At 43.8% G+C, this 26,202-nt stretch overlaps 1 protein-coding gene across 2 annotated transcripts in view; it reads left to right on the forward strand.

The window, feature by feature from the left end:
- Positions 1-26,202, forward strand: part of LOC139418237 (flotillin-2a-like) — a 40,793-nt gene that overhangs the window by 10,317 nt on the left and 4,274 nt on the right. Inside the window, exons 2-8 of one of the 2 annotated variants that reach the window (XM_071167533.1) lie at positions 9,226-9,307; positions 16,227-16,317; positions 23,271-23,394; positions 23,685-23,803; positions 23,910-24,023; positions 24,149-24,268; positions 24,553-24,767. In XM_071167533.1, the coding sequence (XP_071023634.1) occupies positions 9,226-9,307; positions 16,227-16,317; positions 23,271-23,394; positions 23,685-23,803; positions 23,910-24,023; positions 24,149-24,268; positions 24,553-24,767 (865 nt within the window). Of the gene's footprint in view, positions 1-9,225; positions 9,308-16,226; positions 16,318-18,851; positions 19,031-23,270; positions 23,395-23,684; positions 23,804-23,909; positions 24,024-24,148; positions 24,269-24,552; positions 24,768-26,202 lie in introns of those variants that run through there. The other variant, XM_071167534.1, reaches the window with a different exon arrangement.

The raw sequence follows: 26,202 nt of genomic DNA on the forward strand, positions 1-26,202 counted from the left end.
CCTTTTGAGTTTCGAAACTCATGTTAGGATATGTCAGTTATCCCGTGAGAGCTTTTGTGCCAAACCCACTAAGGCGTTTCAGATGCCAAGCTTATGGTCGTGTTGTGAAGGAGGGAGATTCTGAGATGTGAGAAGTGTGCAGGAGGGCATGGCACAAAGGAATTTGTAGTATCGGTGGAAAAAACTGTGTGTCAATTGTGGGGGTGCCAATATTGCTGGGGATCAGAAGTGCCCGGTGCGAGAGACAGGTTGAGGTTGCCAGCGTCAGAGTAGAACAGAAGGTTTCATTTGCCGAGGCAGTGAAGGGAGTAGAGGATGATGAGTCAAGGGTAGGCTTAGGCCAGTACAGAGTGATACAAATTTGTGCTTCAGTAAGGTTGGCTTCTTAGCATTCAGTGCCATGGTTATCACAGAAAATAGACGTTGTGGTGGCAGCTGCAGAGAAGTACTTGGGTGTACAAGGTTTTACTGTAGAAGATTTACAAGGTGTGTTGAACAAAAGTGTCCTGTCCTCCCAGGCTGTCAGTTAGGGTCAAAGTAGTGGAATGGGGTGTTTAAAAAAAATAGTAGAATATAGGTGTAGGGTTAGTTAATGGTGCAATTGTATTTAGGTAGGACTTCCCAACTTTAAATCTTTGTCATACTTCTTCTTATTCTTCTTCACACAACACCTCTTATACCGTTTAAGTTAGAAACGACATTCAAACTTTATAACATGTAAACCAGGGGTCTCCAACATAAATCTTCTTCTACTTCTCTGCTATTCAAATCTGAAATTATAACAGAATCATCTGGTACCAATCAAACATTACAGCTGTTTATGTAACAGCATCAACTTTTGACCACTTTCCGAACAAGTTAGACAAAAGGTTAGAGGGTATGACATTTTTGTCTACTTCTCTACTATTTAAATCTGGCAAAGAAACAAAAATATCCACTACGGATCTAAGGATACAGTTATTTTAGTAACTGCATTAACACATTTTTTCCAAACTTTTTCTGAACAACTGCCGTTCTGACCGGTCTCCCAATAAGTCAGACTCCAGAGATTTGAGACTGGGACGGAGGTTCACCTTCCAGCAGGACAATGACCCTAAGCATACTGCTAAAACAACACTCAAGTGGTTTATTGGGAAACATTTAAATGTTTTGGAATGGCCTAGTCAAAGCCCAGACCCCAATCCAATTGAGAATCTGTGGTATGACTTAAAGATTGCTGTACATCAGCAGAACCCATCCAACTTGAAGGAGCTGGAGCAGTTTTGCCTTGAAGAATGAGCAAAAATCCCAGTGGCTAGATGTGCCAAGCTTATAGAGACATATCCCAAGAGACGTACACCTGTAATTGCTGTAAAAGGTGGCTCTTCAAGATATTGACTTTGGGGGGGTGAATAGTTATGCATGCTCAAGTTTTCTGTTTTTTTTGTCTTATTTCTTGTTTGTTACACACACAAAAATATGTTGCATCTTCAAAGTGATAGGCATGTTGTGTAAATCAAATGGCACCACCTACTCTTTCAACTATAACCAGTCATCACATTACAACTGCAGACACTTCCACTACTATAACGTTTTTCAAAACCATACATACAGTTGAAGTCAGAAGTTTACATACACTTAGGTTGGAGTCATTAAAACTCGTTTTTCAACCATTCCACACATTTCTTGTCAACAAACTATAGTTTTGGCAAGTTGGTTAGGACATCTACTTTGTGCAAGTCATTTTTCCAACAATTGTTTACAGACAGAGTATTTCACTTATAACTCACTGTATCACAATTCCAGTGGGTCAGAAGTTTACATATACTAATTTGACTATGCCTTTAAACAGCTTTGAAAATTCCTGAAAATTATGTAATGTCTTTTCATGGGAAAAATACATCAGAAATCAGCCAAGACCTCTGGTCTGGTCTGGTTCATCCTTGGGAGCAATTTCCAAATGCCTGAAGGTACCACGTTCATCTGTACAAACAATAGTACGCAAGTATAAACACCATGGGACCATGCAGCCGTCATACCGCTCAGGAAGGAGACGCGTTCTGTCTCCTAGAGATGAACGTACTTTGGTGGGAAAAGTGCAAATCAATCCCAGAACAACAGCAAAAGACCTTGTGAAGATGCTGGAGGAAACAGATACAAAAGTATCTATATCCACAGTAAAACAAGTCCTATATTGACATAACCTGAAAGGCTGCTCAGCAAGGACGAAGCCACTGCTCCAAAACCACCATAAAAGAGATTGTACTTTTTGGAGAAATGTCCTCTGGTCTGATAGAACTGTTTGGCCATAATGACCATCATTATGTTTGGAGGAAAAAGGGGGAGGCTTGCAAGCCCAAGAACACCATCCCAACCGTGAAGCATGGGGGTGGCAGCATAATGCTGTGGGGGTGCTTTGCTGCAGGAGGGACTGGTGCACTTCACAAAATGGATGGCATCATGAGGTAGGAGAATTATATGGATATATTGAAGCAAGATCTCAAGACATCAGTCAGGAAGTTAAAGCTTGGTCACAAAATGGTTCTTCCAAATGGACAATGACCCCAATCATACTTCCAAAGTTGTGGCAAAATGGCTTAAGGACAACAAAGTCAAGGTTTTGGAGTGGCCATCACAAAGCTCTGACCTCAAACCTATAGAAAATTTGTGGGCAGAACTGAAAAAGTATGTGCGAGCAAGGAGGCCTACAAAACTGACTCAGTTACACCAGCCCTGTCCGGAGGAATGGGCCAAAATTCACTTAAATTATTGTGGGAAGATTGTGGAAGGCTACCTGAGACTTTGACCCTAGTTAAACAATTTTAAGGCAATGCTACCAAATACTAATTGAGTGTATGTAAACTTCTGACTCACTGGAAATGTGATGAAAGAAATGAAAGCTTAAATAAATAATTCTCTCTACTATTATTCTGACATTTCACATTCTTAAAAGAAAGTGGTGATCCTAACTGACTTAAGACAGGGACTTTTTACTAGGATTAAATTGTGAAAAACTGAGTTTAATTGTCTTTGGCTAAGGTGTATGTAAGTTTCCGACTTCAACTGTACTTTAAAACTGCTTTGCTTTAAATCAGTGTTCACTGACCAAGATCACTTTCTGAGTCAAAATGCAAGCTAAGATTTTTTTTAAACATGACTTGAAAACGTAAGCCTATGCAACATTAACCAGTTCAATACAGTTCTGTAGCAATGACGTTTAGGCTAAAGGCCCAATACATTATCAAATCAAATTTTATTTGTCACATTATCCGAATACAAGAAATGTAGACTTTACCGTGAAATGCTTACTTACAAGCCCTTAACCAACAATGCAGTTCAAGAAGAGTTAAGAAAATAATTACCAAATAAACCAAAGTAAAAAATAATAAAAAGTAACACAATAAAAAAACAATAACGAGGCTATGTAGAGGGGGTTCAGCTACCAAGTCAGTGTGCGGGGGTACAGGTTAGTTGAGGTCATATGTACATGTAGGTAGGGTTGAAATGACTATGCATACATAATAAACAACAAATAGCAGCAGTATATAAAGCCAATGGTGGGGGGGGTGTAAATAGTCCGGTCTTAGTCTTATGGCTTGGGGATAGAAGCTGTTAAGGAGCCTTTTGGTCCTAGACATGGCGGTCCGGTACTGCTTGCAGTGCGGTAGCAGAGAAAACAGTCTCCGACTTAGGTGACTGGAGTCTCTGACAATTTTATGGGCTTTCCTCTGACACGCCTACTATATAGGTCCTGGATGGCAGGAAGCTTGGCCCCAGTGATGTACTGGGCTGTTCGCACTACCCTCTGTAGCGGCTTACAATCAGATGCCGTGCAGTTGCCATACCAGGCGGTGATGCAACGTGTCAGGATGCTCCCGATGGTGCAGCTGTAGAACTTTGGAGGATCTGGGGACCTATGCCAAATCTTTTCAGTCTCCTGAGGGGGAAAAGTTTTTGTCATGCCCTCTTCACGACTGCCTTGGTGTGTTTGGACCATGATAGTTTGTTGGTGATGTGAACACCAAGGAACTTGAAACTCTCGACCCGCTCCACTACAGCCCCGTCAATGTTAATGGGGGCCTGTTCGCCCCGCCTTCTCCTGTAGTCCACGATCAGCTCCTTTGTCTTGCTCACATTGAGGAAGAGGATGTGTTGTCCTCGCACCACACTGCCAGTTCTCTGACCTCCTCCCTGTAGGCTGTCTCATCGTTGTCGGTGATCAGGCCTACCACTGTTGTGTCGTCAGCAAACTTAATGATGGTGTTGGAGTCGTGTTTGGCCACGCAGTCGTGGGTGAACAGGGAGTACAGGAGGGGACTAAGTACACACCCCTGATGGGCCCCAGTGTTGAGGATCAGCGTGGCAGATGTGTTGTTGCCTAACCTTACCACCTTGGGGCGGCCCGTCAGGAAGTCCAGGATCCAGTTGCAGAGGGAGGTGTTTTGTTCCAGGGTCTTTAGCTTAGTGATGAGCTTCGTGGGCACTATGGTGTTGAATGCTGAGCTGTAGTCAATGAAAAGGAGGTAAAGGGCAGTGTGGAGTCCGATTGAGATTGCGTTATCTGTGGATCTGTTGGGGCGGTATGCGAATTGGAGTGGGTCTAGGGTATCAGGGTATGTTGATGTGAGCCATGACCAGCCTTTGAAAGCAGGTCATGGCTACCGACGTGAGTGCTGCGGGGCGGTAATCATTTAGGCAGGTTACCTTCGCTTCCTTTGGCACAGGGACTATGGTGGTCTGCTTGAAACATGTAGGTATTACAGACTCGGTCAGGTAGAGATTGAAAAAGACAGTGAAGACACTTGTCAGTTGGTCAGTGCATGCTTTGAGTACACGTCCAGGTAATCTGTCTGGCCCCGCGGCTTTGTGAATGTTGACCTGTTTAAAGGTCTTGCTCACATCGGCTACCGAGAGCGTTATCACACAGTCATCCAGAACAGCTGGTGCTCTCGTGCATGCTTCAGTGTTGTTTGCCTCGAAGCGAGCATAAAAGGCATTTAGCTCGTCTGGTAGGCTCACGTCATTGGGCAGCTCACATTTGGGTTTCCCTTTGTAGTCCTTAATAATTTTCAAGCCCTGCCACATCCGACGAGCATCAGAGCCAGTGTAGTAGGATTCAATCTTAATCCTGTTTTGACACTTTGCTTGTTTAATGGTTCGTCTGAGGGGATAGCTGGATTTCTTGTAAGTGTCTGGATTAGTGTCCCGCTCCTTGAAATCGGCAGCTCTAGCCTTTAGCTCGATGCGGATGTTGCCTGTAATCAATGGCTTCTGGTTTTGAAATGTACATACGGTCACCTAGGGGATGACGTCGTCGATGCACTTATTGATGAAGCCAATGACTGAGGTGGTATACTCCTCAATGGCATTGGATGAATCCCAGAACATATTCCAGTCTGTGCTAGCAAAAACGTCCGGTAGCATCGGCGTCATCTGACCACTTCCGTATTAAGCAAGTCACTGGTTCTTCCTGCTTTAGTTTTTGCTTGTATGCAGGAATCAGGAGGATAGAATTATGGTCAGATTTTCCAACTGGAGGGCATGGAAAGGTTTGTATGCATCTCTGTGTGTGGAGTAAAGGTGGTCTTCATATCAAATCAAATATTTTTGTTCACATACACATTTTTAGCAGATGTTATTGCGTGTGTAGGGCTATGCTTGAACTGCCCTGCCAATGTTGTTCTTCTCAGACCATTTTGAAATTATATTTTAACATTTAACATTTTAGGTATATGATCACACTGGTAATAGATCATTTATTGTTTTACTTGAGAGGCACAGCTGAGTGAGCTTAATAATTTGCTATTTTTTTACTGGACTGATGGCCTGCATCCAGGGCCTATAATTAACACTCGCCAATGTGGGTAAGAATGTCTAATTCACCAGCCACATTGGCAGGTGGTCACACTCAGGGCTCTAGAGTGCGAGCATTTCATAAATAGTCAAGTATGGGCACAAATGCAAGTTGTGATTTATAGCTAAATAAATGGTGCAGTAGCTATTTTCAAAGTATTTCTGCAACTTTGTTTCATATCTGATAATGCACAAAGAAATTTGAATCCTAATGTTATAGCTATCCCACCTCACACAGAAATACTGCCTGTCTGAGGGGCTGTGAGCACTGTGAGTGAAGTGCTGAAAGATTCATTTTTAGAAGCAATGCGCACAGGCATAAAAGTTTACTAGAAAGTCTACTTTAGTGAGACTTTGTCCTTGTGTTTCTTGGCTATTTACATTGTTTTGTTCACAACCTAGGTTGCTTTTCAATGTTTGCTTCCATTGCTAGCAAAAAGAGACATCATTGTCCTCAATTAGTGAGATTCTAACAGGCACACAAAACTACTGGAGTGGCCCTGTTACTAACGTAACCTTAAAAGGGGCAGCTGAAAATGTTTGGTTAAAAGACTCGGGTCACAGAGTATTAAATTCAATCGACCAATATATACCACATTGCTTATTATTAATAATACATGTATTCTTTTAGAAACATTAATAAGCAAAATCGTCCATTTTTTCTGTGTTTTTAAGTGTATTTATGGCAAGAAAATATTTCAGCTGGAAAAAAATCTGAGTAGCTGCTTTATTTTTTAAAATTAGTGGCTTATATACAAAAAAAGTACATTTTAGGCCCTGCCTGCATCAGTCTGAGGGCAGGGAGCAGTGGTGAGGCTGCCTCTCACCCGACTCACCGTCCCTCCACTGTCCCTCCCTACGCTGACAAAATGTTTCTGCCTCATGCACCAATTCATGTTGTTACTCATATGAACAGAGAAAGTGACATTTTTCTTGATTTAAAAAAAGACACAAACCACTAATAATAACAACGCAAGCTTATCGGAACATTTTGCAATACTCGTTCATTACAGCTGCAGTGGCTAACAAATGTGTTGACAGTGCTGAATAACAACTTAAACATGAACTTACTCATAAAAACAGCAGCTATTTGCTGTATTCGTTGAGTCTCTCTCTAGTCATAATCTCACAGTATCAACTTTTCTGTGCATTCAAGGCTTCCTTTTACGGTCTATGGCTTGAGGAGACTGTGCAAACACGGTGAGCTTAGCTATCTAATTGGCCAGGTGCAGTTGATTTGCTCTCTTGGCCTGCCGAGTAGGAGGAATTATACCTTCAGACACACAAAATGGCTACTAAATCAAGTGCACCTACCGCCAACAGGCTTTATCGTTGTTTTTTAACAGAAATGCTTAGTGATCGACTAGGAATTCCTTAAAGATAGACCAGACCAAATAGTAAAGTTAAATGTTCAAACTTTTACCACTATCACAAAAATACTTTTAAAGAGTTAAAGCAAGTCCCATCAGTTTTTCTTCATGGAAAATGGCCATCTATTTATTTTTTATCCTCCTTTTTATTTTTGTGTCACAATGTAGTGTGATCAACCACACGCTCCCCGCACAGTAGGTTGTTGACATGCACAAACAAAATGTGCAAACTCCATGATACTGAAGAAGAAGGAGGAAGTGAAAGCAGAAAGTGTACCCATCAATATGTGGTGTGATTTGTTGACTCAATTCAACTGACATTACAAAAAATACATTCCATTGCATGAGCCACATTAGTTAACATAATTTGAATGGGGGCCTCCTGAGTGCCAGTGCTTGAGGCGTCACTGCAGATCTGGATTTGATCCCGGACTGTAACGCAGCCGCCCGCGACCGGGAGACCCATGAGGCGGCACACATTTGGCCCAGGGTCGTCCGGGTTAGGGGAGTATTTGGCCGGCCGGGATGTCCTTGTCCCATCGCACTCTAGCGACTCCTGTGGCGGGCCAGGTGCATGCACGCTGACATGATCGGCAGTTGTACAGAGTTTCCTCCGACACATTGGTGTGGCTGGCTTCCGAGTTAAGCGAGCAGTGCGGCTTGGCAGGGTCGTGTTTCGGAGGACGCATGGCTCTCGACCTTCGGCTCTCCCGAGTCCGTACTGGAGTTGCAGCGATGGGACAAGACTATAACTACCAATTGAGGAGAAAAAGGGGTAAAAAGTACGCAAAAAATATATAGAATAAAAAAAATATGCAACATCATTTGAAAGAACTTTCTACATTACCATGGAAATTATTGCATCACAATACCAGGCAGCCATTGTGAGTGTACCCTGAGTTTACCAGTCAAATTCCCAGGGTTAGAGGCTCTAAGCCTGAGGCGAGTTCAACAAGGCTTCTGTCTGCAATGAACATGTTGCCAGAGAAACCATTTCAGTTGAACGATTTGAAAGAACATTCCAAAATGTTACGGTGAAATATCAAACAGCTACTTTTTGTAAGGATTACTGTGGCTTTTTAGTGACAGTATTCAAACTGAAAATTAGAAAATATGTTAGAAAGCTTTTAGCGTCATACCCAATGTCACGCCCTGACCTTAGATATCTCTGTTTTCTTTATATTTTGGTTAGGTCAGGGCGTGACTAGGGTGGGTACACTAGTTTTTGTATTGTCTAGGGTTTTTTGTATGTTTAGGGGTTTTGTAGGCCTACCAAAGAAGAGCCAATCAGAGGCAGCTGTTTATCGTTGTCTTTGATTGGGGATCATATTTAGGTAGCCATTTCCCTTTGTTGTTTGTGGGATCTTGTCTATGTGTAGTTGCCTGTCAGCACTTGTTTGTATAGTTTCACATTTCATTTTGTTATTTTGTTCAGTGTTTTCATTCTTTAAATAAATAAGAATGTACGCATACTATGCTGCGCCTTGGTCCGATCCTTATAACGAACGTAACACCCAAGAAGACTTGAGGCTGTAATCTCTGCCAAAGGTGCACAGAAGTACAGAGAAAAGGTCTGAATACTTGTGTAATGTGATATTTACGTTTTTTACTTGTAATGAATTTTCAAACATTTCAATAAACCTGTTTTTGCATTGTCATTATGGGGTATTGTGTGTAGATTGATGAGGGGGGAAAAAACTATTGAATCAATTTTAGAATAAGGCTGTAATGTAACAAAATTTGGAAAAAGTCAAGGGGTCTGAATACTTTCTGAATGCACTTACATAGACAGGTACCTACTGCTCTCTGGGACCTCAGCTCTTCAAACTGTGGTCTGATACCATTGTACTGGTCTGGTTTACTGTGGTCTAATAGGGTAATACTCTAATGTTGATGATACTGTCAGTGGTGCAATGACACTGATTGTCATTCCATAGAAATAGAATACAGTACTATTTCTATGGTGTTACCAGTGATAGAGTGGTTACAATGTGATTCTCATGTTGCCTGTGCTGGCTCTTAGGTGGTTGCTGTGGCTCCGATGAGAAGACCTACGTGGTGGGAGGCTGGTCCTGGGCCTGGTGGCTCATCTCAGACATCCAGAGGTAAGAACGGGGTGTAACCCATTCAGAGGGTTTAAGTACAGTTTGGGGATTTATACAATCACTGCCCTAACATCCAGAATTTACCTCCAAAACAAACCATTCAGGCCTACTGTTGGATGGCAGACAGATTTGTCTGTTTATATATTTTTTAAATCAAAATCTGTTTTAACACCATATTTAAAACTGTACCCACTCATCCTCACATTTACACCACACATTTAAACAACTTTACAATCTACATTAAATATTATACCTAGTCTCTTTACCCACACAAAGGAAATAAGCAATTTTGTTATTGTTATGTGGTTTGCAGTGAGAGTGCAGTGCAGTGTTTACTGTGTGTGTAAACACAATGTGTCACAGTTAGCAAGTCAGCTGCTCTCAAACACAACCTTGCTGTCAGCAACCCCTGTAAACACTACAGCACAGAATTGAAGTGGAAAAACAAACACACTGAGAGAGGTTAGGGTCAGGTGAAGTTCAATCTCACTGAATTATATTATCCTGTTAGAGACAGATAAAATACAGTTGGCCTATGTTTAAAATAAAACAAATCAACGTTAGCTTACACAGCACATATGATAGTTGTGAAATCAAATTTAAAAGATAATAGTTTTTAGATCTCTGAACACAACAGATCCCGTTCCAATTTATTTCATGCATTTTCCCTTAACTATTAAGTATTGTGTTTGTTTGTTACTTATTGTCTCTTTGTTTCTGCCATGCTAATCTGCCTTGCCTTGCCTGGTGTTCAACCCACCATGTCTCTCTCAGCCCTGCTGTGTCTTGGTGATGATGTCTTAACCATAGCGATTCTATTAAATTACTAGAGGGGCTATGTCATAAACCCTCAGTTTCAGAATGGGGTGAAAGTGGCAACCATATCCGTCAGGGAGAAATCCAAATCCAGTTTAATTGGAATGAATTGCAGTAGAGGCATAATCCTTATTTTACTTATGCAGGAAAATAAAAGTAAGGCATCACAAATTGTGTAATGGAATTATAGTCAACCTAAAATATTGTCATATAATTATAAATACAGGTTTTAGCCTCTAAAATATATTTAAACAGACCATAAATGTCTCAGATTTTGTAATATTGGAAAGCTGTGAGTACTATTATATGATACAGTATCAATACCGTTGCATTTACAACTTGTCTAAGTCCTATCATCGACTGATTTGAGCCAGTGTATGGTTGTGGATTGAGATATTGTGTAAAACAATGAATGTGAAGAATTTATCTGCACTGTATGTGTGCATTGTTTGAATGGAATGTCGGTGTATTGGCAGTTAATTTCACACATTTATGAAATCATTCCTCTAAATGTGGTTGGCTAGCTAACACACATACAGTGCAGATACATTCTTCACATTCATTGTTTTACACTATCTTATGACAGCACTGGAAAACCAGGGTTGACCAACTCCCTGACCAACATGGCTGACCTTTGCAAGGTTCATGTCCATTCTAGTATTCTAATTCCTCATTCTATGTTCCTAACTAGCTATGTATACAGTGCCTTCGGAAAAGTATTCAGACCACTTGACTTTTTCCACATTTTGTTACGTTTCAGCCTTATTCTACAATGGATTAAATAAATACAAATCCTCAGCAATTTGCACACAATACCCCATAATGACAAAACAAAAAACGTTTAAAAAAAATCTTAACAAATGTATTAAAAATACAAAACAGAAATACCTTATTTGCATAAGTATTTAGACCCTTTGCTATGAGACTCAAAATTGAGCTCAGGTGTATCCTGTTTCCATTGATCATCCTTGAGATGTTTTACACCTGTGGTATATTAAATTGATTGGACACAATTTGGAAAGGGACACATCTGTCTATATAAGGTCCCACAGTTGGCAGTGCATTTCAGAGAAAAATCCAAGCCATGAGGTCGAAGGAACTCCGAGACAGGATTGATTGTGTCAAGGCACAGATCTACCAAAAAATGTCTGCAGCATTGGTCTCCAAGAACACAGGGGCCTTCATCATTCTTAAATTGAATAAGTTTGGAACCACGAAGTGTCTTCCTAGAGCTGGCTGCCCGGCCAAACTGAACAGTCGGGGGAGAAGGGAGGTGACCAAGAACCTGATGGTCACTCTGACAGAGCTCTGGAGTTCCTCTGTGGAGATGGGAGAACCTTCCAGAAGGACAACCATCTCTGCAACACTACACCAATCAGGCCTTTATGATAGTGGTCAGACAGAAGCCACTCCTCAGTAAAAGGTACATAACAGCCCAGTTGGAGTTTGCCAAAAGGCACCTAAAGATTCTCAGATCATGAGTAACAAGATTCTCTGGTCTAATGAAACCAAGATTGAACTCTTTGGCCTGAATGCCAAGCGTCATGTCTAGAGGAAACCCGGCACCATTCCTACGGTGAAGCATGGTGGTGGCAGCATCATGTTGTGGGGATGTTTTTCAGTGGCAGGGACTGGGAGACAAAGATGAACGGAGCAAAGTACAGTGAGATCCTTGATAAAACCTGTTCCAATGCGCTCAGGACCCCAGATTGGGGCGAAGGTTCACCTTCCAACAGGACAACGAGCCTAAGCACACAGCCGAGACAACGGCTTCGGAGCAAGTCTCTGAATGTCCTTGAGTGGCCAACCAGAGCTCAGACATGAACCCAATCAAACATCTCTGGAGAGACCTGAAAATAGCTATGCAGCAATGCTCCCCATTCAACCTGACAGAGCTTGAGAGGATCTGCAGAGAAGAATGGGAGAAACTCCCCAAATACAGGTGTGCCAAGATTTTAGCATCGTACCCAAGAAGACTCGAGGTTGTAATCACTGCCAAAGGTGCTTCAACAAAGTACTGAGTAAAGGCTCTAAATACTTATGTAAATGTGATATTTCCGTTTTTTTTTAATATATATATAAATTTGCACAGAAAAAAGTGCTTTATCAATATGGGGTATTGTGTGTAGATTGATGAGGGATAAAACAATTTAATCAATTTTAAAATAAGGCTGTAACCTAACAAAATGTGGAAAGTCAAGGGGTCTGAACACTTTCCGAATGCACTGTATATATAGAGAGTTAGGTCAGGTTTTAGAATGGCTGCCATGTTAGCGCCCGTATAGAAGTTTATTCTTGAAATGTTGCTGATGTAACAATACGAGAGCGCCTCCGACGGTTCAAATCAAATCAAATGTATTTATATAGCCCTTCGTACATCAGCTGATATCTCAAAGTGCTGTACAGAAACCCAGCCTAAAATCCCAAACAGCAAGCAATGCAGGTGTAGAAGCACGGTGGCTAGGAAAAACTCCCTAGAAAGGCCAAAACCTAGGAAGAAACCTAGAGAGGAATATGTGGGGTGGCCAGTCCTCTTCTGGCTGTGCCGGGTGGAGATTATAATAGAACATGGCCAAGATGTTCAAATGTTCATAAATGACCAGCATGGTCCAATAATAATAAGGCAGAACAGTTGAAACTGGAGCAGCAGCACGGCCAGGTGGACTGGGGACAGCAAGGAGTCATCATGTCAGGTAGTCCTGAGGCATGGTCCTAGGGCTCAGGTCCTCCGAGAGAGAGAAAGAAAGAGAGAAAGAGAGAATTAGAGAGAGCACACTTAAATTCACACAGGACACCGAATAGGACAGGAGAAGTACTCCAGATATAACAAACTGACCCTAGCCCCCCGACACATAAAGTACTGCAGCATAAATACTGGAGGCTGAGACAGGAGGAGTCAGGAGACAGTTCCCTTTGAAATTACCCGCTGTAAACAAGCAAAACAGAGCAGCAAATTTAACAGGCGTTTTTATTGATTAGCCTTCAGGATCATGTGTATCCAAATCTTGACTATGTTTTAGTGTCAACAAATTGCATATCCGCTTTCACTGGACATCTTCACAGGTTTTAGAAAACTATCAGCAATAAACAGCACAACGCGGATGTAAGAATCAACGCTGGTAGAGACGAGTAGCAGGTAAAGGGAGTGAACATTTAATGAAATACGGACATGAAACAGGACAGGACAGCATCTGGACATGAACACATAACAACATAAATACTGACACCGGGAACAAACGGGGGAGCAGACAGTTATAGACAGGGCAATCAACAAAGGGAAGGAGTCCAGGTGAGCGCTGCTGCGCGTAATGATGTTGACAGGTGTGCATAATGAAGGGCAGCCTGGCGCCCTCGAACGTTAGAGTGGGAGAGCGGGAATAGGCGTGACAGCGGAAGCGTTAATAGGCTGTTTCGTAACCGGCCGCGACCGGGAGGTCCGTGGGTTGACGCACAATTGGCCTAGCGTCGTCCGGGTTAGGGAGGGCTTGGTCGGTAGGGATGTCCTTGTCTCATCGCGCACCAGCGACTCCTGTGGCGGGCTGGGCGCAGTGCGCGCTAACCAAGGTTGCCAGGTGCACGGTGTAGCCTCCGACACATTGGTGCGGCTGGCTTCCAGGTTGGATGCGCGCTGTGTTAAGAAGCAGTGCGGCTGGTTGGGTTGTGTATCGGAGGACGCATGACTTTCAACCTTCGTCTCTCCCGAGCCCGTACGGGAGTTGTAGCGATGAGACAAGATAGTAGCTTCTACAACAATTGGATACCACGAAATTGGGGAGAAAAAGGGGTAAACATTTTTTTTTAAATGTAAAAAAATAAAAAATTACTTATCATTGGCTATGGAGGAGAAAGTGGTGCTCCCGGAACGCTCAACCACATTGGCCTAACTTTCTATATATTAAAAAAAATAAAAAATAATTAACATTCATTTCACTAAGCAAGTTAGTTAATAACAAATTCTTATTTACAATGATGGCCTACACCATCCAAACCCGGACAACGCTGGGCCAAATATGCACCGCCCAATGGAACTCCCAATCACGGCTGGTTGTGATACACCCTGGATTGGAACCAGGGTGTCTGTAGTGAAGACGCCTCTAGCACTGAGATGCAGTGCCTTAGACCGCTGCGCTACTCAGGAGCCCCTATATATATATTTAGTGTACAAAACATTAGGAACATGACATAGGCAGGTGAATCCAGGTGAAAGATATGATCCCGTATGGATGCAAGACAAAATATTTAAGTGCCTTTGAACGGGCAATGGTAGTAGGTGCCAGGCACACTGGTTTGAGTGTGTTAAGAATTGCAAAGCTGCTATAAAGACAAGTTATTTTATATAGTAGTTGCTAGGATACCTGCCATTAGGGCTCTAAATATAGTTAAGTAGAGGCATGGGATGGCTCAAGTGTTTGTTGCCACCCCATATATGCTCATATGCATATAGTATGCATAGCTCTCTCAAGTGTGTGAAAGAGCAGTGGAAAAATGTGGGTGTGAATGTTCACATTTGTATTGTGACTCAGTCAATTGTTTTGTTGACAATACTTGTTAACCGAGCCTCAACTAAGCAGTAGAGATTGTCATTAAGGGTCTTGCAGTGTGTAGAGGCATTCTTGAGTAATATTTAGTGCCTTTAGTGCCTTAAACTCAGATGTAGGTTAAGAATGCTGCTGTGTGACTGCTATGCTGACCAAGCCAATCCTTCCCCGTGACTTCTGCCGTTTGTCCTAGTTGTTGCTGTCCGTTGTGTTGTGAAGAGAACTGACTGGCTGTACTGTGTTTGTGCTTGTAATGTAAACACCAGCATATTAGATCATTGATTGACTGGAGACATTTTGGTTCCATCTGAAGCTCTCTGCCTCAGCCTCTGGTGGTTAGGCTACACAATGGTTCCTTTTTGCTGTAGAGCAGGGTTCCCCAACTGGCAGCCCACGGGCCGAATTCGGCCCGCATGTGATTTTATTTGGCTCGCCCAAATTATTATATATAGTTTTAATTATTGCATTTTTTTATTTTATTGTTGGACATAAAAGACTAAAAACACGAGGAAATCAACTCCAAGTCATTTTAATTGTGGAAATCTGTTCCATAGTATTCCCACGCATAATAGACAGTCTACAAATGATTTGTAATTATGTTCCGGCCCCCTGACCATCCGCACAAGAAGAAATCGGCCAGTGGCTGAATCTCGTTGATGATCCCTGCTGTAGAATCTAGTCTATGGTAGGCTATGGCGTAGGCCTCCTAAAGTGTCTTCTAGAGTGTCTTCTCTCACCCCTGACCCTCCGTTACTGACACCCCTAACAGCTGTTATAAGTGTACTATATTCACTGCCCTGCCTCTCCTATTCCTACTATCCTACCGCCTGCCTGCCCGCCTAGGATGTCTCTGGAGATAATGACCATCCTCTGTCGCTGTGAGAATATCGAAACCTTGGAGGGTGTCCCCCTGGATGTGACAGGGGTGGCTCAGGTAATGCTTCAGATAGCCTTGAAAAGACCACAAAGGAACGAAAGACAACAGACAGTCAGGCAGTGACTGGTGCACTGGTCAAGTACAAAACAAACGTCAGAGGCAAACAAACGGTTGGACTAACTGGCCAACTACTGTGTATCTTTGTTTTTCCATCTTCATGTCACGTTGTTCTCTCCCTCTGCAGTGGAAGGGAGAGAGAGTCAGCTGTCTGTCATTAAACTGTTCTATGGGCTTTGCTACACAGCTAACGTCTGTTTGTTAACTCTCTCCTATGGGCTTTGGCAACAGGGTCCCCATAAGGAATGCCCTGAGAAAGGGATGCAAAGAAGGGTCCCACCGTTGCTAGCTATTACACTATTGATAAACACAAGTTTACATGACTTGATATTTATTTCAATGTGGGGATTCGATGCACATCACATCTACATTGGGAACCTAATGATATTTTGCACTCCAGAAAAAAAGCATTCAATTACATCCTGTTGTCACTGCCCTGGAGGAGGCCTTGTGTGAATGTTATTTATTTTCCATCACTTTTTGTGTTTTTACTCCCCCTCTCTTCATTTGCTCTCCCTTCCCTCCAGAACATGCCAATTTTTATTTTATATTTTCTCCACGTTCTCCACAGGATAACCCTTGAGATTATGACCCTGCAGCCCAAGTGTGAGGATGTAGAAACAGCGGAGGGTGTAGCTATTACTGTCACTGGGGTGGCACAGGTAAAACATCTACCTACTGTACCACATCTACCTTCTGGGAATGGACTGGAATGCCTCTTTCAGCTCAAATTGGGATGGGGGTCAGCCTCCATACCCTCCCTCCCCTCCTATGCCTCCCTTCTCCCCTACCCCCCAGCACCCCCAAGGGGAACTGGTGCCATAGCCATGACTGAGGGTCAATCATTCCCCTGATAGAAGTTACAACAGGACAATTGCCTCCATCAATTATTACATTTAATTATTTTTAATATTATAATATTATTAACTATAATCCAGAGTTGCAATCTTAGGTATACAACTAGAAATATGCGTAGTCACCACAATTTTCCAAAATGGAGATATATGTTTCTTTATTGCAAAGGTTGTGACTAGAGCGAGTACAACTATGACCGGAAGGGACTTTTCATAGCAGGTTAGGAGAGCATTTTAGCTAACCTTAACCATTTTACTAACCTTATCCTAAGTCTCCTAACCTGCCACGTTAATTCTCCTAACCTGCTGTGTAAACTCTCCTAGCCTGCTACAAAAAAGTAACTTCCGGTCGTAGCTGTACTCTTTAGTCAGAATCTGTTGCAAGGGTTTAGTTATTTCAGACCCTGTTTGCTTTACACTAAACATTAAGGCCTGTGTAAAGTGAAATGTTTGTGTCTGTGGTCAAGTGTAAATATGGAGTAAACACCATAGAGCGTGTAGTCTCACATCCCTGGTTGGATACAGTACTTTACAAACAGGGTTTGTTTAGAATCAAAAAAGTGTAATCTCCTTGCTAAAATTATTTGTCCATATCTATTACTAAATAGACCCTATATTGCTCAAGCAGGAATTATAATGATGAATCTAATGTTCATGAATATCAGGTTGCGCTAGCTGTTTGTGGAGAATGACTGACCCTCGTATCAAGGCCGAAACAGTCCCGACAGACATTTCTGACTTGAATGGTGTCTTCCTTAAAGGGGTACAGGGAAGAAGAATAAAGCCTGGCATGTTTCTTTTGCATCCAAACATTTACATTCCTTATTTTTACAGTCATTAACTTTTTGTAATCTTTTCTCTGTGTTAAAATCCTGATTTAATTGTGTTAACCCCCCTAGTGCCAATCTGCAGTGAAAGTTTTATTAAAATTGGTGTCACATGGATTGACGCTGAAGAGATGAAGCAGGTACAGGGAGTCAAACATTTAATAAGGAACGGACAATGGAACAGCATCAACATACAATAAACAATCAATGCATCATCAGGGAACCTGACAAATATAGGGGAGGTAATAAACAGATGATAAGTGAGTCCAATATTGCTGAAGCATGTGACGAGGGAAGGTGGCAGGTGTGCGTAATTGATGGCAGAATTGCGTGATGCAGGGCAGCCTGGCGCCCTCAAGCGCCATCGGAGGGAAGAGTGGGAGCAGGCGTGACAGTAAACCCCCCCCCCAGGGGCGCCACCCGGCGTCTAGGGACGCCTACCGTCCGAGACATGTGCGCTGGGCAAGCCAACGAACCGGCAGGAGAGTGAGAGCCTGGCGAGCCGGCTGAGGCATGGAAGCCAGACAATCCGACTGAGGCAAGACGCCTGTCGATCCTTCTGCAGAGAGGGAGCCCGATGATCCGGTGGAGAGTGACGTGGGATGGGAAGCTGCCGAGCCAACCAAGGCAAAGAAACCTCTCGAGCCAGCCAGGGCGTGAAAGCCCGACGGGCTGGCTTAGGTACCCCCGGTTCCATCGACGGCGGAATCCTCCCCGACGTCACCAACAAAACAAAAACTCCTGGACCAGCTGGGTGAACAAGAACTGACGATCCGGCTGAGGCCTGACGTGAGATGGGCGCCATCCAAGCCAACCGGGGCAAGGAAACCTCTCGAGCCAGCTAGGGTGTGGAATCCCGACGAGCTGGCTAGGCACCCCTGGTTCCATCGGTGGCGACCCAGAGCCGATGTCATACCAACCGGAATGCCAGTACTCCCCGATGCTTCGTGTGATGGCGGATGCATTCTGTCACATGGACCGACGCTGGAGAGACGAAGCAGGTACGGGGAGTAAAATATTTAATAAAGAACGGACAAGGAACGAGACAGGAACAGCGTCGGCATACAAGAAAACAAAGACAAAAAACAATGCAGCAGCCGGGAACAGAGCAGGGAAACGGACAAATATAGGGGAGGAAATAAACAGATGATAATTGAGTCCAGGTGAGTCCAATATCGCTGAAGCGCGTGACGAGGGAAGGCTGGTGTGCGTAATTGATGGCAGGAGTGCGTGATGTAGGGCAGCCTGGCGCCCTCAAGCGCCAGGGGAGGGAAGAGCGTGAGCAGACGTGACAATTGGTTTAATTGAAAATGTCAGCTAATCAAATTTAGTTATGTAACTAGCTACTGTTAATTCAATATGAGTATACAAGTTCAAGTGTTCCTGCAATTTACTTTATTACTTTAGATTTTATTTATTCGTTCTCGCTGGACATTTCTGTCTTATTTACGACTAATCTGGTCTATAATTTGTAATTCATTACAACCAATTCCATTACTTCTAACCCAGTGCAAGTTGTGTGATGTTCCCTTTTCTTAGTTTCCTAGTCTGTCCAGTGGGCTTGACTACAATGAGCCCACTGTCACTGATGCAGAGGGAGCTTTAACGATGAACTTCTCTAACAAGGTCCATCATCAGGTCTCTCTCTATCTGATTGGACGAGCCTATACAAGCCTCCTGTCCTGGTTTCTATGGTAACGGGAGTTATGTGGCGACTGAAGTTTACAGTCTTTGACATTGTATTTTAATGAGAAGGTCCCAACTCAAAGTAGTGGTTTGAGTTGGGACAGTGCAGATTTGGATAATGGAAAGTGGATATACCCACCTTCCTTTGACCTTTGTCTCTTGGCAACCTCCTAAGTGGGCGGCTGTAAAGTAAACCATGCTTCCATTTCAACCAGATGTCAGGGAAAGAAATAAAACATCTATAAAAAGAAAATAAAAAAATGAGAGCAGTTTCTCATGAAAGTCATTATCATCTTAGAGTGTGAAAAAGTAGGAAGTGGTGGTTTAAATAATTAAATAAGCAGGAAATAGATTTGTATTATTTCCGATCATTGGTCTCATATTTCCAGTTTATGGTTTTTATTTTGTAATGTACCCTGCCCACCACAGGAGGTTGGTGGCACCTTAATTGAGGAGGACAGGCTGAGCTGTCCTCCCCTCAGCAGCCTCCACTGCTGCACACCCTTTCAGAGCATGCTGAAGGAACCTTGGTGTTTGAAGGGGGGGGGGTCCTCATCTCAGTTCTGGCCTTCACTTGGCATAGCTCCCCCTGCTGTCTATGTCAGGTGGCCTGTCTGTCTGTCTGTGGTCATTTGTAATCAGTGTTTTCAAGGAATGATTGCCATCTCCCCTCCCATTACACTGTGATTCCTCTCAGCCCATTTCTGAATGCATGCCTCATTGGAGTCAATGTCCAGTCACATTTCTCACCTCAGGACCCGCTCACTCTCTTTCCTTTCAGCTGCAGCAGACAACACAACCGCCATTGACTTGTTTACCTTTAAAATGATTTATTCAATGATTGATTGAATAGGGCCAATATGAAGATATCTTATCTCCTCTGACTCGGTTTATCCTCACCTTTAGTACTTCTGTTGTTTTATTAGTAACCTGAAAAGACTCTTGACTATATCTCACGTGGATGATATGCACCAGGCCAGAGTTTACACATTTTCTGATTGGCTCAGTTATATTCAGGATTTCTACTGCTTGTTATTAACACAGAAACCCACGCCTAGCCTCTTCATTACAGAACTGTCTCACTCAGTCCTTACTAAGACCAGGGTGGAATCTCAAGTATTTTCCTTCGATTCCTCTCTCCTTGCCTAATTTTTAAAACATCAGATGGAAACAAACAGTATTGGAGGACATTTTTTCATCTGATCTTCTCCTCCAATGTTCTCGTGTCCTCTTATGTTTTGAGAAGGAGGCAAGCAGAGAGGAATCGAGGAAAATTATTTTAAGATTCACCCTAGATCAGTGTTTTGTGTACCACAACATTCCCACAACATGAGCAATGACTGCAGTCCTCAGTATGAAGAGATGTTTCTGAGTGGAGTTTGGCCTTGAGGAGAGTGAATAGTGGTGGAAAAGTACCCAATTGTTATAAACTCAGCAAAAAAAAGAAACGTCCTCTCACTGTCAACTGCGTTTATTTTCAGCAAACTTAACATGTGTAAATATTTGTATGAACATAACAAGATTCAACAACTGAGACATAAACTGAACAAGTTCCACAGACATGTGACTAACAGAAATTGAATAATGTGTCCCTGAACAAAGGGGGGAGGGTCAAAATCAAAAGTAACAGTCAGTATCTGGTGTGGCCACCAGCTGCATTAAGTACTGCAGTGCATCTCCTCCTCTTGGACTGCACCAGATTTGTAATTTTTTTGCTGTGAGATGTTACTTCCACCAAGGCACCTGCAAGTTCCCGGACATTTCTGGGGGTAATGGCCCTAGCCCTCACCCTCCGATCCAGCAGGTCTCAGACATGCTCGATGGGATTGATATCCGGGCTCTTCGCTGGCCATGGCAGAACACTGACATTCCTTGTCTTGCAGGAAATCACGCACAGAACAAGCAGTATGGCTGGTGGCGTTGTCATGCTGGAAGGTCATGTAAGGCTGAGCCTGCAAGAAGAGTACCATATGACGGAGGGGGATGTCTTCCCTGTAACGCACAGCATTGAGATTGCCTGCAATGACAACAAACTCAGTCCGATGATGCTGTGACATACTACCCCAGACCATGACGGACCCTCCACCTCCAAATCGATCCAACTCAAGAGTACAGGCTTCTGTGTAACGCTCCTTCCTTCGACGATAAACGCGAGTCCGACCATCACCCCTGGTGAGACAAAACTGTGACTCGTCAGAGAAGAGCACTTTTTTACAGTCCTGTCTGGTCCAGCGATGGTGGGTTTGTGCCCATAGGCGACGTTGTTGCTGGTGATGTCTGGTGAGGACATGCCTTACAACAGGCCTAAAAGCCCTCAGTCCAGCCTCTCTCAACCTATTGCGTACAGTCTGAGCACTGATGGAGGGATTGTGCATTCCTGGTGTAACTCGGGCAGTTGTTGTTGCCATCCTGAACCTGTCCCGCAGGTGTGATGTTCGGATGTACCGATCCTGTGCAGGTGTTGTTACACATGGTCTGCCACTTCGAGGACGATCAGCTGTCCGTCCTGTCTCCCTGTAGCGCTGTCTTAGGTGTCTCACAGTACTGACATTGCAATTTATTGCCCTGGCAACATCTGCAGTCCTCATGCCTCCTTGCAGCATGCCTAAGGCATGTTCATGCTAATGAACAGTGACCCTTGGCATCTTTCTTTTGGTGTTTTTCAGAGTCAGTAGAAAGGCCTCTCTCTAGCTGTTAGTGTCTTAAAGACCGTTCCACAGATGCATGTTCATTAATTGTTTGTGGTTTATTGAACAAGCATGGGAAACCGTGTTTAAACCATTTACAATGAAGATCTGTGAAGTTATTTGGATTTTTACTAATTATCTTTGAAAGACAGGGTCCTGAAAATGGAACGTTCTTTTTTTGCTGAGTTTATTTCTAAACAGCACATTGTCATAACCACTCATGTATTAGCTCTCCCTACAGTGGCTTGCACAACCATTCCAGATGTGATCCCCTTACCTACCCCCTAGCCAAGTATATTATAACTCCACGATACCGCATCAGCTGAGTTGAGTGCAGACTGGAGTTTTTGTTAGTGTCGTTAAGACACAGCTTACAGACGGTAGGCAATTAAGGTCACAGTTATGAAAACTTAGGACACTAAAGAGGCCTTTCTACTGACTCTGAAAAACACCAAAAGAAAGATGCCCAAGGTCCCTGTTCATCTGTGTGAACATGCCTTAGGCATGCTGCAAGGAGGCATGAGGACTGCAGATGTGGCCAGGGCAATAAATTGCAATGTCCGTTCTCTGACAAGTCGCAGTTTTGTCTCACCGGGGTAATGGTCGGATTCGTGTTTATCGTCGAAGGAATGAGCGTTACACCAAGGCCTGAACTCTTGAGTTGGATCGATTTGGAGGTAGAGGGTCCGTCATGGTCTGGGGTGGTGTGTCACAGCATCATCAGACTGAGCTTGTTGTCATTGCAGGCAATCTCAACGCTGTGCGTTACAGGGAAGACATCCTCCTCCCTCATATGGTAATCTTCCTGCAGGCTCATCCTTACATGACACTCCAGCATGACAATGCCACCAGCCATATTGCTCATTCTGTGGGAGTTTTCCTGCAAGACAGGAATCTCACTGTTCTGCCATGGCCAGCAAAGAGCCTGGATCTCAATCCCATTGAGCACGTCTGAGACCTGTTAGATTGGAGGGTGAGGGCTAGGGCCATTCTCCCAGAAATGTCCGGGAACTTGCAGGTGCCTTGGTGGAAGAGTGCGGTAACATCTCACAGCAAGAACTGGCAAATCTGGTGCAGTCCATGAGGAAGAGATGCACTGCAGTACTTAGTATCTGGTGTGGTCACCAGTTGCATTGACTGTTACTTTTGATTTTGACCCCCCCCCCCCCTTTGTTCAGGGACACATTATTCCATTTCTGTTAGTCACATGTCTGTGGAACTTGTTCAGTTTATGTCTCAGTTGTTGAATCTTGTTATGTTCATACAAATATTTACACGTGTTAAGTTTGCTGAAAATAAAAGCAGTTGACAGTGAGAGAACGTTTCTTTTTTTGCTGAGTTTATAACTACAGACAGAGTATGTTCACATTTTAGGGAATAAAATAACAAAGTATAATGTGCATACATGGCATTTTAAAAAAAAAAAGACCTATAATCACATAGATTAGCCAGTGTTGTTATGTGTCTGAAGTGCTAGATTATGTTGATGTTGCTCAGATGATTTCAGTGTATTATTTAGCTGGCTAACATCTGACAATGTTGCCTATTACCCTGGCTCCAGGTGAAGGTGATGGTAGACAATGAGCTGCTGGGCTATGCCTGTGAACAGTTCCTGGGGAAATCTGTGATGGAGATAAAGAGTGTCATTCTGCAGACCCTGGAGGGTCATTTACGCTCTATTCTCGGTAGGGACCTTCTGATAGACACGGGCTGCTGCTCAGTACTATTGGGTCTCAGAGGAGTATTACTATTAGGTCATGCTATAGAACTTTAAACCATTTTACATGTTCTCAGGAAATCAAATTCTATATGCCATATAATGTATGCATGTACTCCTCTGACCCTTAGGCTCTGGTTTAACTCTGATATAGGATACTAAGAATTTTACAATGTACAACTAATTTAAATAAATCACCACTTGAGATAGAGGAATCCATATCAGTCTATGGTTAGTGACCCAGTACCTGTGTTCCAGGTACTCTGACGGTGGAGCAGATCTACCAGGACAGAGACAGATTTGCTGCTCTGGTGAGGGAGGTGGCAGCGCCCGACGTGGGCCGCATGGGCATCGAGATCCTCAGCTTCACCATCAAGGTAAGAGACAGGGGCACAGTCATCCTATTGCAGCTTTATACACTTAAAGTGACACCACTTGCCGCACAATGACTGAGGGCCTCTGTTTTATCCCTGTCCTTGTCAGGATGTTTATGATAAAGTGGAGTACCTGAGTTCCTTGGGCAAGAGTCAGACAGCTGCAGTACAGCGAGACGCAGACATCGGAGTGGCCGAGGCAGAGAGAGACGCAGGAATCAGGGTAAGACATATCCTGCAAACAAGTAGATTCCCTGAATGTGTCGCAGTACATCGCACTCAGTATTGATGTTAGTCTTTGCTACACTGAATCTTCTCTTCTCATCTTGTGGTCTGTGCCCCCAATAGGAAGCAGAATGTAAGAAAGAGATGATGGACATCAAGTTCCAAGCAGATACCAAGATGGCCGACTCTAAGAGAGGGTTGGAGATGCAGAAGGCTGCTTTCAATCAAGAAGTCAACACAAAGGTATCAGACATGGGCATCATTGCTCTAGATTAGATTCACCTAGTAGTCAATCGATGACATCAAATCTACACCTAATGTGAAAAATGTTTAATCCTTTATAAGAGATTCACCCTGGTCATATTCATTAGTGCACACCAAAGCTAAACGTTTTTCAAAGGAAAGGAAACTACCGGGACAAGTTCAGGTAGTCCCTTTTCGTTTCAGCACATTGGATTCCATTTAATTCCTGGTGAATATCACCTCTGCCTTTTCTCCTCCCCCCCCCCCCCCCCCCCCCCCCCCAGAAAGCAGAGGCCCAGCTGGCCTATGAGCTGCAGGCTGCCAAGGAGCAGCAGAAGATCCGTCTGGAGGAGATCGAGATCGAGGTGGTTCAGAGGAAGAAGCAGATCACCATTGAGGAGAAGGAGATTGACCGCACTGAGAAGGAGCTGATCGCCACGGTCAAGAGGCCGGCCGAGTCTGAGGCTTACAAGATGCAACAGCTGGCCGAGGGACAGAAGTGAGTGACCAATCACTGAGCCGCTCCCAGAATGCATGGAAAATAAGGACAATGTGTATGCTCGTTCAAATTCTGGGTGCAACGCAGGGTGAGTAAACCACCACAGGAGCCTAGAGTGTCTGCCTTTCAAGCATCTATGCAACAAATAAGTTATACTCAGACATCAAATCAAATCAAATGTATTTATATAGCCCTTCATACATCAGCTGATATCTCAAAGTGCTGTACAGAAACCCAGCCTAAAACCCCAAACAGCAAGCAATGCAGGTGTAGAAGCACGGTGGCTAGGAAAAACTCCCTAGAAAGGCCAAAACCTAGGAAGAAACCTAGAGAGGAACCAGGCTATGTGGGGTGGCCAGTCCTCTTCTGGCTGTGCCGGGTTGAGATTATAACAGAACATGGCCAAGATGTTCAAATGTTCATAAATGACCAGCATGGTCAAATAATAATAAGGCAGAACAGTTGAAACTGGAGCAGCAGCACGGCCAGGTGGACTGGGGACAGCAAGGAGTCATCATGTCAGGTAGTCCTGAGGCATAGTCCTAGGGCTCAGGTCCTCCGAGAGAGAGAAAGAAAGAGAGAAAGAGAGAATTAGAGAGAGCACACTTAAATTCGCACAGGACACCGAATAGGACAGGAGAAGTACTCCAGATATAACAAACTGACCCTAGCCCCCCGACACATAAACTACTGCAGCATAAATACTGGAGGCTGAGACAGGAGGGGTCAGTAGACACTGTGGCCCCATCCGAGGACACCCCCGGACAGGGCCAAACAGGAAGGATATAACCCCACCCACTTTTCCAAAGCACAGCCCCACACCACTAAAGGGATATCTTCAACCACCAACTTACCATCCTGAGACAAGGCCGAGTATAGCCCACAAAGATCTCCGCCACGGCACAACCCAAGGGGGGGCGCCAACCCACATCTGTGACTCAACCCACTCAAGTGACACACCCCTCCTAGGGACGGTATGAAAGAGCCCCAGTAAGCCAGTGACTCAGCCCCTGTAATAGGGTTAGAGGCAGAGTATCCCAGTGGAAAGAGGGGAACCGGCCAGGCAGAGACAGCAAGGGCGGTTTGTTGCTCCAGAGCCTTTCCGTTCACCTTCCCACTCCTGGGCCAGACTACACTCAATCATATGACCCACTGAAGAGATGAGTCTTCAGTAAAGACTTAAAGGTTGAGACCGAGTTTGCGTCTCTTACATGGGTAGGCAGACCATTTCATAAAAATGGAGCTCTATAGGAGAAAGCCCTGCCTCCAGCTGTTTGCTTAGAAATTCTAGGGACAATTAGGAGGCCTGCGTCTTGTGTATGTATGTACGGCAGGACTAAATCAGAGAGATAGGTAGGAGCAAGCCCATGTAATGCTTTGTAGGTTAGCAGTAAAACCTTGAAATCAGCCCTTGCCTTGACAGGAAGCCAGTGTA

The sequence above is a fragment of the Oncorhynchus clarkii genome, chromosome 10, assembly GCF_045791955.1.
Source record: "Oncorhynchus clarkii lewisi isolate Uvic-CL-2024 chromosome 10, UVic_Ocla_1.0, whole genome shotgun sequence".
Classification (NCBI taxonomy): Eukaryota; Metazoa; Chordata; class Actinopteri; order Salmoniformes; family Salmonidae; genus Oncorhynchus; species Oncorhynchus clarkii.